The 12,371-nt window shown below is 41.6% G+C and overlaps 1 protein-coding gene across 1 annotated transcript in view; it reads right to left on the bottom strand.

Annotated features, from left to right (window-relative positions):
• WDR43 (WD repeat domain 43) overlaps positions 1-11,507 on the bottom strand; it is a 61,816-nt gene extending 50,309 nt beyond the window's left edge. The window contains exons 1-3 of the mRNA XM_017545656.2: positions 11,234-11,507; positions 5,162-5,299; positions 932-1,053 (exon numbers count right to left, since the gene is read on the bottom strand). Of these exons, the coding sequence (XP_017401145.1) occupies positions 932-1,053; positions 5,162-5,299; positions 11,234-11,458 (485 nt within the window). The 5' untranslated portion in view covers positions 11,459-11,507. The remainder of the gene's footprint in view (positions 1-931; positions 1,054-5,161; positions 5,300-11,233) is intronic.
• Between the last annotated feature and the right edge of the window lie 864 nt (positions 11,508-12,371).

Genomic DNA, 12,371 nt, shown 5'->3' with positions numbered 1-12,371 from the left:
AGAGAGGGGGTTCTCTCAAGATGAAATTGGGTGGAAAATAAGGAAAAGAAAAAAAAAAACACAAAGAGAAGGGGTTCTCACTATGTTGTCCAGGCTGGTCTCAAGTAATCCTCCCACCCTGGCCTCCCAAAGTGTTGGGATTACAGGCATGAACCACTACACTTGGTCAGTGGCTCTCTCCTGCATACCAGACAGAATCTAAAACCACAACAAAGAAGCGTAATAGGAAAACACTGTACCAGAACTCAAAATCGCAGGATTAGAATCACTTCTCTGGCAGCTGCAGGACCGCGGGCATCATTATCCTCATGACGGTCCTCAACTATACAGTAGGTGGAACTATATTCAACAGCACATTTACTAAGCATCTCCTACGCAGCCAATCCCAGGATCAGGTGGTTGAACTACAATCAATTGTCTATGATCTTTATCTACAACACAAGGCCAGGCTCTTAGGATACTCTGACCCACATCATCTATCATCCATTATCCCCTAGTATGCCCCTCCTCTGAATTAGTTTACTCAGTGCCATGTAAATCTTTTACACTCCTGTCTCCCAGCATTTGCTCTTGCCATCTCCCCAACTTCCTCTCTCCACCCTGGATTCTCCTACCCTCCTCTATCCGAATTTTACTTATCTCAGAAGGTCCAGCTGAAATCCCTTCTCCAACTCCAGGCCGTCCTTACTGTACTCATCTGACAAATACTCACATGCTACCTCGTGACCTCTCTCATACAGTTGCTTTACTTTTGTAACATTTTTAGCTTTTATGTATTTTATGTATTAAAATCTTGCATGCCAATTTGATTAAAAGTTCTTTGAAAAGGGAACCTATAACCTTATTGTCTGCATTCCCCGCAAGTCCAGCATTTGTCCGCGTCTACTGCATTTCCAAGCTGAGTCACCCGATGACCACGAATGTTACTCACCACTTTACTTTGCACGTCTGTACGTTCCATTCCACAATATGTTTATCATCTGAACAACTATATAAACAGCCACTGTCTTGATGCCACTGTATGCAGTTGACTCTGTTGTCATGTCCACCACTCTGTAGATTTAAAAAAAAAAAATTTAAAGAAGAAAATAAAACTTGTCTTATACATTATGATAATAAAAACCCTAGAGTAATTACCAAATAATTAATTAAAATGTTAGGCCTTAACGAAAAGCTTTAACCTATATCTATCCATTTTCGTTTTCCAACATCAAAAATGAGATTAACAGGCCAGGCGCAGTGGCTCATGCTTGTAATCCCAGCACTTTGGGAGGCCAAGGTGGGTGAATCACGAGGTCAGGAGTTCAAGACTAGCCTGACCAACAAGGTGATATACCATCTCTACTAAAAATATAAAAATTAGCTGGGCATGGTGGTGCACACCTATAATCCCAGCTACTCAGAAAGCTAAAGCAGGAGAATCGCTTGAACCCAGGAGGTGGAGGTCACAGTAAACCAACATCACACCACTGCACTCCAGCCTGGGTGACAGAGCAAGACTTCATCTAACAAAAAAAAAAGAAAAAGAAATAAAAATATATAAAATTAGCTGGGCACGGTGGTACATGCCTATAATTCCAGCTACTTGAGAGGCTGAGGCAGGAGAATCACTTGAATCTGGGAGGCAGAGGTTGCAATGAGCCAAGATGGCGTTACTGCGCTCCAGCATGGGCAACAAGAACGAAATTCCGTCTCAAAAAAAAAAAAATGAGATAAACAGCTAGAACTTCAAAATGTTAGCTTTCCCTTCTCTGTTTAAAAATAATTAAACAAACAAACAACTTCCACACCCCAAGTCAAAATTTAAGGTAAAAATCAAGTGTGGTCAAAAATACCCTTGAAAAATCTCTTGTTAAAAAAACTGCCAAAGCTATGTCTCAAAAAAAGAAATCACTGTTAATTCAGGTAAACACTAAATGCTTCCTTGTACTATGGGGCCATAGCATATAAACAATGCTTATCCATTTACAGCATAGCAAGACGTCCACTCACTAAGAGGCACATAGGAATAGAAACTGAGAAGAGCTCATTCATGTTTCCCATCTCACAAACATTCCAGGACTAACTTACTTAGCAGAATGAGGTGCTAAATCGCCCACACTGCAAGCATTTCCTTCTTTCTACCTGAAGTCACATTTATCCATTATCCCCTAGTATGCCCTTCCTCTGGATTAACTCACTCGGTGCCACGTAAATCTTCTACATTCCGGTCTCCCAGCATCTGCTCTTGACATCTCCCCAACTTCCTTTCTCCACCCTTGAAAGGATTCTCCCACCCTCCTCTATCAGAATCTTACCTATTCTAGAAGGTCCAACCAGTCCCTTCTCCTCCTCCAGGCCTTCCAAACAGTACTGTACTCATCTGACAAATAGCCACATGCTACCTCGTGAAATCGCTCCTACAATTACTTTTGTACCATTTTTAGCTTTACGTATTAAAATTTTGCAGGAATAAATAAATATACAATGAAACACCACTATGTACATATCTAAGCTAAGAATAAACATGATTACTCAAAATTACTAAAGCTACTTCCAAATAACATTGTTTCCACTTCAAAAGAAAAATTTTTAAATGTTAACTTAGTTCAGTTACTTTCCTTCCTATCAGCTGTCTACTCAAAGTACTAAGTCTTATATCATACACATGCAAATAAGTAAAGGATACGAACAGATACATCCCATAGAAAGAATTCAGTTAGAAAATATACCAAAATATTCAACCTTGTTAGTTATCAAAGAAATACAAATCAAAACAAAGCGGCATTTTTAGTCTGGTCCTGTAGCAATTTGTTTAGCCTTAGGATGCCCATGCTGGTGAGATTACATAATACTATTGCTAGCAGCAGTGAAAACCGCACACCTTTTTGGAAAGCATTTTAGCAATGTGTTCACTCACTTGTTCACTTACCCACTTAACAAATATTTACTAAATACCACTTACAAGCCAAGCACTTTCGATATATTATTACATCTAAGTCTTAATAAAATCAAGCAAGGTAGGTCGTTAATACCCATTTAAGGAGTGAGAAGTTATATTATTCACACATTATCACACAACTAGTAGGACAGACTAGCTCCAAACCCCTTCTACTTCAGCATACCCATCCTAACACCCCTCACCCCTGACCCTCTTGACTCCTTTTTGATAAATTCATCCCTGTTGAAGATGCATTTCCAATCTCTTATAAGGTACTGAAATGATTTAAAAAGGAGTTCCAGGCTGAGCACGGTGGCTCATGCCGGTAACCCCAGGACTTTGGGAAGCCGAGGCAGGCAGATTACATGAGGCCAAGAGTTCGGGACCAGTGTGGCCAACATGACAAAACCCCAACTCTACTAAAAATACAAAAATTAGCTGGCTATGGTGGCGCATGTCCGTTAACCCCAGCTAATCAGGAGGCTGAGGCACGAAAATCACTTGAACCCAGGAGGCAGAGATCGCACCACTGCACTCTAGGCTGGGTGACAGAAGGAGACTCTGTCTCAAAAAAACAAAACTTCTAGGCTCCAGCAGCCACAGCAGCTGAGCAGCAATCACACTGCACAAGATGCAAGGTACCTGCTGACCACAAAAAAAACTATCAAATTAAAGGATAGGCTCCTACCTACAGCAGGTAGGAGCTCACCTGAAGACTACACTGAACTTGGAGGAGGGAGAAGAATACTTTCTTGTGATATGGATCACAAAATGCTTTAAAATTCATTTATAGCTGAATATTATTTTTGTAATCTTTAATATAAAAACGAGTAATACATTCACAAATGCAAACTTAAAATCAGATTAAAATGTTCTCTAACAAATGATCTGTTTCTTTGTTGTTGTTGCTATTGTTTTAATGTGCTATTCAGCAGTGGTAATGACACTGCTGAGATAAAGTACTTACCTCCTACCACTGTTATTAAGTATAAATTAGTAAAAATTATCCCAGAAAGTATTTTTATACTACATATATAGTAACCCTATGGCTCACTAATTATAGGTTAGTAATCTGTGAATCCATGTAAGAAAAAAGAAATTCATTGTTTTACAACAATTTAAAAATTTGGAAACCCCTAAATGGTCAGCAAGTAACGCAACGGACTATTCCACTTATTGGGATTTTAGGCAGTCATTAAAAATGTCAATAACTAGTTACTGACAAATATAAAAGATGGTTATGCTGTAATCTAACGAAAAAAATCAGGATACAAACTAGATGGACAGAAGGCCAACTATGTTTTATTAATATATGTGTAAAGCAAAGAAATATACTAATTGTTAAGAAAATCTCTTGGTGACAGACAGGTATAAATTATTTTTCCTTTTCAACTTTATGTAGCTCCAAATTTTCCATAGGTGTTACTTAAAAAAAATTTACAACACTCCTATATACAGGATTCCAGTGAACAAAAACACACTGCAACAGATATCGTCTGAACCAACTAAACCAGTTCAATTACTGTCTTCCAATGCCAAACCCACCCTTTATATTCTGCTGTGATGCTGGGACCCAGCAAACCTGATTTCTGATTTCCTAGCTGGATCTATAGGCTCTGCCAATAGGAACTGCTAGAGGGAGACAAGGGATGGAGAGAGAGGGGACTTGTTCCTTCCTGTCTCTTTATTTGCATCACCCCAACAGTGGTAATTCCCCATAGCAGCAGCTGAACACAATATGCCATTTTTCCAACCCTAGGAGAACCAGTCTCATCACGTCTGTCAGAGACACTAGCACCAGGCAGCTGAAGCTTCCTTCTCAGTTTGGGGTCTGGATCCCATACCCATGGGGCCACTCATCAAGAGACAACTGCAGCAGCACAACACCTGCTCCTAAAAGATCTGTGTCAGCAATAACTCCAACTGCCTCCTTTATTCCCCTAGGTCAAGAGGTGGTGAGCTGCTTCCTTCAGTTGCTATCTGTGATTCCTTAGAGCTCCTGTAACCCTTCCTTATTTTAAACCTAGTCAATAAGTTTTCATACTCTGACCCATAATAAGGACTGCTGTTAACTATTACAGCTTTTCTCAAATATTACTACTCAGTTATTTAAACGTAGATGAGACAGAAAACTGTCCCTATAATGCAGATCCCATCACATACCTTGAAGTGTTTTTGTTTTCAATCATCTCTAATAATCAGCTTCCCTGTCACTTTTAAATAAAATATATACACACTTACTATTAATTTACTGTGTAATTCTCCTTTTACTGTGCTGTATAATAAAATGCTACCAATTGCTGTGCCAAGAGCCAGTAAGTCAGTCTGGTTACTCGTTCCTACAGCTTCTGACTTCCTTTTTTTCCTCTGGGGACTTTCCTGGAAAAAGAGAAAAACAATGTTTTTATTTGGTATTTCAAACACTAAAACATCATTAATGAACAAATACAAATGCCTACCAGCCCACAAAAGACATTTTAAAAGGGAGGAAGAGAGAAGCCATTGGGTAATTTATTTCTCACTATTTTAAAAAGAAATCCCTCCAATGGGAAGAGAAACTCATCATTCTCTGTCGCATCTCCTACCCCTACAAAAAAAAAAAAAAAAAGGCAGCAAATAGGAAAACCTGGTATATTCTTGGTACTCTCCTAACAGGTCCAAGAAGCCTCAATGCTGCTTCCACTTCTCAGAAATGGACCATCCCTCCTGACAGGTCCAACCTAAGCGAAGCCAAAGAGATTCATACCCAAGAATCTATCAATCCTAAGCAGCGAATCCTTTCTTTTCCCCTTCTAATTTACCCACAAATTCTAGCTTCGTTGTCAAGAAAAGGGACTCAAAATTACCCAGGCGTGGTGGCGGGTGCCTGTAATCCCAGTTACTCAGGAGAATGAAACAGGAGAACTGCTTGAACCCAGGAGGCAGAGGTTGCAGTGAGCCGAGATCATACCACTGCACTCCAGCCTGGAAGACAGAGTGAGACTCCATCTCAAAAAAAAAAAAAAAATTCCAGGAAGTCTTTCTTCTACTCTTGGTTTTGCCAAATCAAAACTATCTACATGGAAGTTTATTGATATGTGAAACAAAGACAGGTCCAAATAAATTTACATAGCCTATATCAAACATAACATAGTCAAAGCCTTAATTTCTGCAACTGCAAATCTGTATTTTTTGGTAGAAGCAAGCAGGGTCAGGTGGAAGGAATATCTACAGGATTTATGACCAACTTTGAGGATCACTGGTCTAAACCTAAATAATACTCCAATTTATTAATCTCAAAGAACTCATGACTCATTTATTTCTCAGGTTGGATGGTCTTTATTCACCAGGATAAGAACATCTAAAAAGGTAAAAACACATCAATCAAATCAGAAGTTTATATAACCAATGTACATTTTAATGAAAACTAATATTCCAAGTATTACCCACACTAAATATTTCTGAAACCAAGAGTTTATTTTTGAAACCAAGAGTTTACTGATTATAGATGACACACCTTTGTTGGCATTTACTATCTAAACATGTTATTCCTGTGATCAAAAAACGTCAATGACCTTCCAGAGAATAAATCAATATAAACAGTTCTGTGGCATTCAAAAGCATCCACAATTTGCCTTCAACCTACCTTCTCCAGTCTTATTTCCAAGTCCACCCTTATTTTAACACTCTTATGTATACACATTTCCCACTTTGCTTTTGCTTTTCCCTTCGCTTGGGAGGGGACCTTTCAATTTTCATTGGTTAAAAATCCTATCCATGCTTTAAGGCCCACCTCAAATACCATCTCCTCCACGAAACTTCTTTCCCTTAAGACACAGGTCATACCCTGCATTACAGACACTGCAAATATGAAATGTATTTCTTCTTTTACACCTTAGTCACAGTCAGTTATGTTTCTTCCTAAGTGTCCAGCACAGATTATATGGGTAAATACATAAAGTAATAAAAAAAGGTAGGCTAATAAATTTAGTTCATATATTTGTAAATGGAAAATCTCAATTCCTGAAGGCACCAGGAGTGAATACCCTAAGGAGGTGATTTCTCGGACTATGGAGTCTTTTCCACCACAAACGGCAGACTGAGTTAAATAATGGATACCGGAACCTGTCTTATGAGAAAAGCTAATCAGCATTTGATCCATTATCAGCATTTGTTCCTGAAACAATGGGAAGGCTGAGGGAGAATCTGAATGGCACACATGCATGATTTATAAAAGCAAGGAGTTGTACAGATGGGATGAAGACAGAAAAAAAAACACATTCAGGTGATGAGACGTCTGAATTTGTATAGTAATTAAAGCAATGGCTTTTAGGCTGAGATCCCAGAGAAAGAAGTTTTACATGCAGAGCCACTACACTCTCATAAAAACACACATATAGATAACTGAAACAAGCTTCACAGAGAAACTTACGCAGGTAGTAGCACTCTGATACTTTCCATTCTAATTTGTTTTTAATGTCACAACCCACTAACCTATTACACAATCCACTAATGGATCAAAATCTGCTCTGAAAAATGCTTAACTCTAGACACCAAAAAGTATGCCAAGTTTCAAGTGTCATTCTGCAACTGACCTCCTATTCCATTCCTTGGTGTATCTCCCTGCCACTGCATATGTTTAAGTTTCACAAATAACAGTGAATAAAACATGTACATATTACATAAAATCACACACAGTATTTATAACAAATCAATTAAGTCCTAATACACAGAAACTTCTATTTCTGCCAGTCAGATCTAATCTGCAACCTTTACTTCTTAGGAAGTTTAAATATTAGTGAGACCTCAAGACAGAGCACTGCACACAGCACATGTAAGGTGCCCTGCATCTCTAAGGGATGGCAACACAGACACCAGCTCAGGTGCCCTGTCCAATGTCTGAAATGCCATGTGCTTCATTCAACAAGTACTAAGCTGTATAGGGTCATCTTAATTGCAGCGACAGCAAAACAGTATAAACACATTTACTGTGACAGCCAATAGTCGACAAGGTCTGTTTCTCCAAGGCTCAAAAGCAGTTAGAGAATGAAAAGTAGAAAAGCTGGAAGACTTTCAAAAGTTGTAAGACAATCAAACAGCAGCATCAGTTCCTGGATGGCTCAGCGACTTTACTGTGTGGCTTTGGTAGAGAATATAATTAAAAAACAATTTACCCTAAAGCTTAGTGTTTAAAAAGAAGAGAGACAATATAATTAACATTTCTGCCTCAGTTTACATAAACTTGAGTAACTCTAAAAATAGCACCATCTAGATAGAGTCCATCCATTTGTATTTTTGCACTTTCCTAGAATATCTTCTTGTCCTCATTAAAGGTCCTCTTCCCCCAGGCTCCAAAGACTGAATGGATCGCTCAGCTACATATCATATACAAACGCTCTAGAAACTATTGCAGCATGACTACAAAGTATTGTAATCATTATGTGACCAAAAACAAGAGGTGACAATCTGATTTTTCTAAATACTTGTGAACCACAAACTTAACCCCTGTCACCCAAGACACCCAGCACTAACTAATCTTTCTCCATTGGTTAAGTTATCATCACCACACTTTTTCCTTGGGTAGCAAACTGCTAATTACTAAACCAAAGGTAGAATACTTTTCTTACAAACTGATTTACAATGGGGAATGCCATATTAAATGATAAAATGAGTCTAGACTCATTCAATAATAACACTTATTAAGCACTTATTGTATGCTAGGCCATGCTACACCAGTCACATACATTGCCTAATTTGATCCTGAGGATCCTAAAAGGTGGGTGCTGTTACTTCTATTTCAAGTTTAAGAGTACTATATGTCATCATATGCCAGGACCTTAATAAAAAACTGGAAAGTGGGTAACATCCTTTTCATGCCTCCATACACTAAGGCTCAAAGACGTAAAATAAAAGGAAGAGTTTAATAAGATGAGAGCACCTTAACATATATCTTTTTTTCCCAAGACATCTTGCTGCAGCATATGTGACTTTTTAATTTTATACCATAATATATGTGCAAGTTTGTTTTAATATAAGAAAGCTGCCTCTCCTTAGTTTTTAAGTCAAACTAATGCTCCAAGAGGACACATCCTCAAAGTGGGGGAGAAGGGGGGATTCTCTACATTCCTTCCAGCTCTCTCGGCTCTGTGACTCAAGACTGAAATCAACAAAATCGGGACACTGGACCAGGAGTTCAGGGCACCTTGACTCTAGAGGCCACACTCCTTTACTGGATATTAAGGCTTTGGTGAAGTCATTTACGTTTCTTAGCTCTGATTTTCAATCATTTTTTTAAAATTCAGTAGTTTCAGGGCATTCCATAGTCATGTGGTTAAAAGGAGAGTGAAGGTAAAACGATGCTGAAACCTAGAAAAAAAATTTTTCTAATGTAGCTCAACCCTCATTTTTCAATGAGGTTCTCAAAATTAAAGGAACTTGCTCAACATGGCAAAGCAAGTTTTGAGTCTTAGTTATGAAAACAAATCCAGTTATTTTTTCTAATTTACCATAGTGTACATAATCCAAAAATATGACTTTTAATATGAGATTAGGAAGTTTCTCTTGAGCATACAATGCAATTGAAAGTCAAGAGAAAAGCGAAGTGGGTGACTTTTTTCCAACCTAATATTAACTATTTGTTGCAGATAACCAAGAACTGAGCTCTTAAGAACCTGAGTTCTAATCCTGGTTCCATTGTTTATTCAAGTTGCTAAGTTTCCCAGAGTTTGTTTCTTCCCTCCAAATGAGGCAGAAAGTTCCTTATCAACGTTGCAGGGCTAACCATACAAATATCAGACATTAAGGATACTTAAAGCACTTACTGTCAAGAACTATTCTAACTGTTCTCTGCATTATTAAATATATTAATTTTCACAACCGCTCTATGAAGTAGGTATTATTATCCTCATTTTATAAATGAGGAACCAGAGGCCCAATTACCACTATGAAGCAGAGGCTGGACTCGAATGTAGACAGTATAGCTAGCTTGGGTCCATGCACCTACCTAACCACTGCTCCGTGTTTCTCTCAACATTACTACTATTACCACTTTACAGGACTGTTAAAATACAAATATAAAAAACAACTTTGAAAATAAAAGATAAGCAGAGCGCTGTAAAAGCTCTGATTTGTTTTTTAAGTTGTGTGTTTGACTTAAGAGCCCTGATAGGTTTCTTTTATAAATCAACAGGTTAAACTATGAGAACGTAGCTTAAAATTTGAAAAATATCTAAACATACCCAAAGTATGGCAACTTAGATATAACCCTTCTCCCAACCCAAAAATTTAGCAAAAGTTCCCCAGGTCGTAAGAGAGTCGTCAGAGAGACGTCAGAGAGAGTGAGATCTATCCTAAATACGAGTTTACAGTCCTGCATACTTACAGCTCACACCACACACCTCAGGATACCTGATGCTTCCAAATCACTTTGCAGTGATTCGGTTTGGCTACTCTATAAATGCAATAACCACGTGCGTGCCGAGTTGGAGAGATGCAGCGGAGTGACTCAACAGTGAATGGCATTTATCTGACACAGGTCCCTAATAGGGAAAAGCTTTGCCTAACTCGGCAGCTTTCCATCTAAGAGTAACTTCACCTGGACTCATAAAACATTCACTAAATCAAGCTACTACTTAACTTTACCTCCACATCCTAACACAGACTTCAGATTGGGGTAGAGGGGTGGTGGTGACGGGCTTTCAGCGGGGCGGGAGGGGCGAGCAGATGATAAAAAAAAGCAGTAAGTACAAAAGGCTGAGAATGCAGAGATGCCTGGAAAAGGCAAAAGTTATTGAGATTCCCACGACCTGGATGTGGACGAGAACACGTGGTGAGCCGGCACCCAAAGTGTTGGAGGGGGGGTAGGAGGAGTGAGGTCCGGAAACAAGTACAGACTAGTCCACACCAAAGGCCCATGGCAAAACCGATGAGCTGGATCAGAGACAGAACAAAGTTAGATGGTCCCAAAAGGTGGCTCTGTCAAAAATCAGGACTCTGATGAGCAAGGCCCCGCAGAGGGAAGCCGCCCCTGGAGGGCCGGGGGCCTAGGCGAACATGGCGGCCCGTCAAGAGTGGGGCGCAGGCCGCATGGGGCCAGCCGACAGGGCTTGGGTGCGCGGCCGGCCGGGTCGAGCTGCGCCCTCCCTCACTGCCTTCCCGGCAGGCCGCACGCAGGGCTGGCGGCTTGGGCCCAGTGCGCGCCGACGCCGCGCTCCGTACCCTCTCGCCCCCGGCCGCCGACAGCCACGCGCGATGCCGGGCCACGCGCCACCCTGTCCCAAGGCCCGAAGCCGAGCCCGGGAAGGCGCCCGCTCCGCGCCATCCCGCTCGCTTTACCTTGGCCTGCAACCGCGCTGGCGCCCAGGCCAGACAGGTGCAGGTACCGCTGAGGTGCGCGGAAGGCACGTACTCCTGATGCAGCCGGTTGCTGGTCGTCTCCCATACTCGTAGGTGACCGTCGGTAGACGCCAAAGCGAAGTAGGCCTGGCTGTGCGGGGAGAAGGCGCAAGGTACCCCAGCTGGGGCCAGGGGGTCGCCGCTACCGCCGCCGCCCGCCGCCATTGCTGCTCTAGCCCCGCTGCAGCCACGTGTTCGTCCGTGCGCAGGCGCACCGACGAGGGGCGGAGCCTGGAGGAGGAAGTAAGGCGAGGGAGCACCGAGAGCTGAGGTAAGTGGCTCTAAGCGTCGTAAGCGAGCATCGGGGGGACCCACCCTCTGGACGGTGGCCCTCTAGGGCCTGCCACTAACTTGTTCTTGGGCGGGAGTGGGCATATCGGAACGTAACTGTACAATCAAGATCAAGCCCTGCTCCTTTAAAAAAAAAAAAAAAATGAGCCGGACGCCGTGACTCACGCCGGTAATCCCAGCACTTTGGGAGGCCGAGGCGGGTGGATCAGAGTTCACCAGTTCGAGACCAGCCTGGCCAGGATGGTGAAATCCCGCCTCTACCGAAAATACAAAAAAAATTAGCCGGGCGTGGTGGCTGGCGCCTGTAGTCCCAGCTACTCAGGAGTCTCAGGCATAGAATTGCTTGAACCAAGGAGGCGGAGGTTGCAGTCAGCCGAGAGAGCAAGACTCCATTTAAAAAAAAAAAAAAAAAAAGATGACTTAGAACGAAAGGGTTAAAGGAAATCTTCAGCCGAGCGCGGTGGCTCACGCCTGTAATTACAGCACTTTCGGAGGCCAAGGCGGGCAGATAGCCTGAGGTCAGAGTTCGAGACCAGCCTAGCCAACATGGCGAAACCCGTCTCTACTAAAAATACAAAAATTAGCCTGGCGTGGTGGCGCGCGCCTGTAATCCCAACCACTCGGGAGGCTGAGGCAGGATAATCACTTGAACCTGGGACGCGGGAGGTTGCAGTGAGCTGAGATCAGGCCACTGCACTCCAGCCTGGGCGACAGAGAGGAGGGAAGGAGAGGAAGGAAGGATAAAAGGGAGGGAGGGAAATCTTCACTTTCAACTTCATGATTGTAA

The sequence above is a fragment of the Cebus imitator genome, unplaced genomic scaffold, assembly GCF_001604975.1.
Source record: "Cebus imitator isolate Cc_AM_T3 unplaced genomic scaffold, Cebus_imitator-1.0 Scaffold180, whole genome shotgun sequence".
Lineage (NCBI taxonomy): Eukaryota > Metazoa > Chordata > Mammalia > Primates > Cebidae > Cebus > Cebus imitator.
Note: the sequence above shows the minus strand (reverse complement) of the source record. Positions and strands in the feature narration are given on the sequence as shown.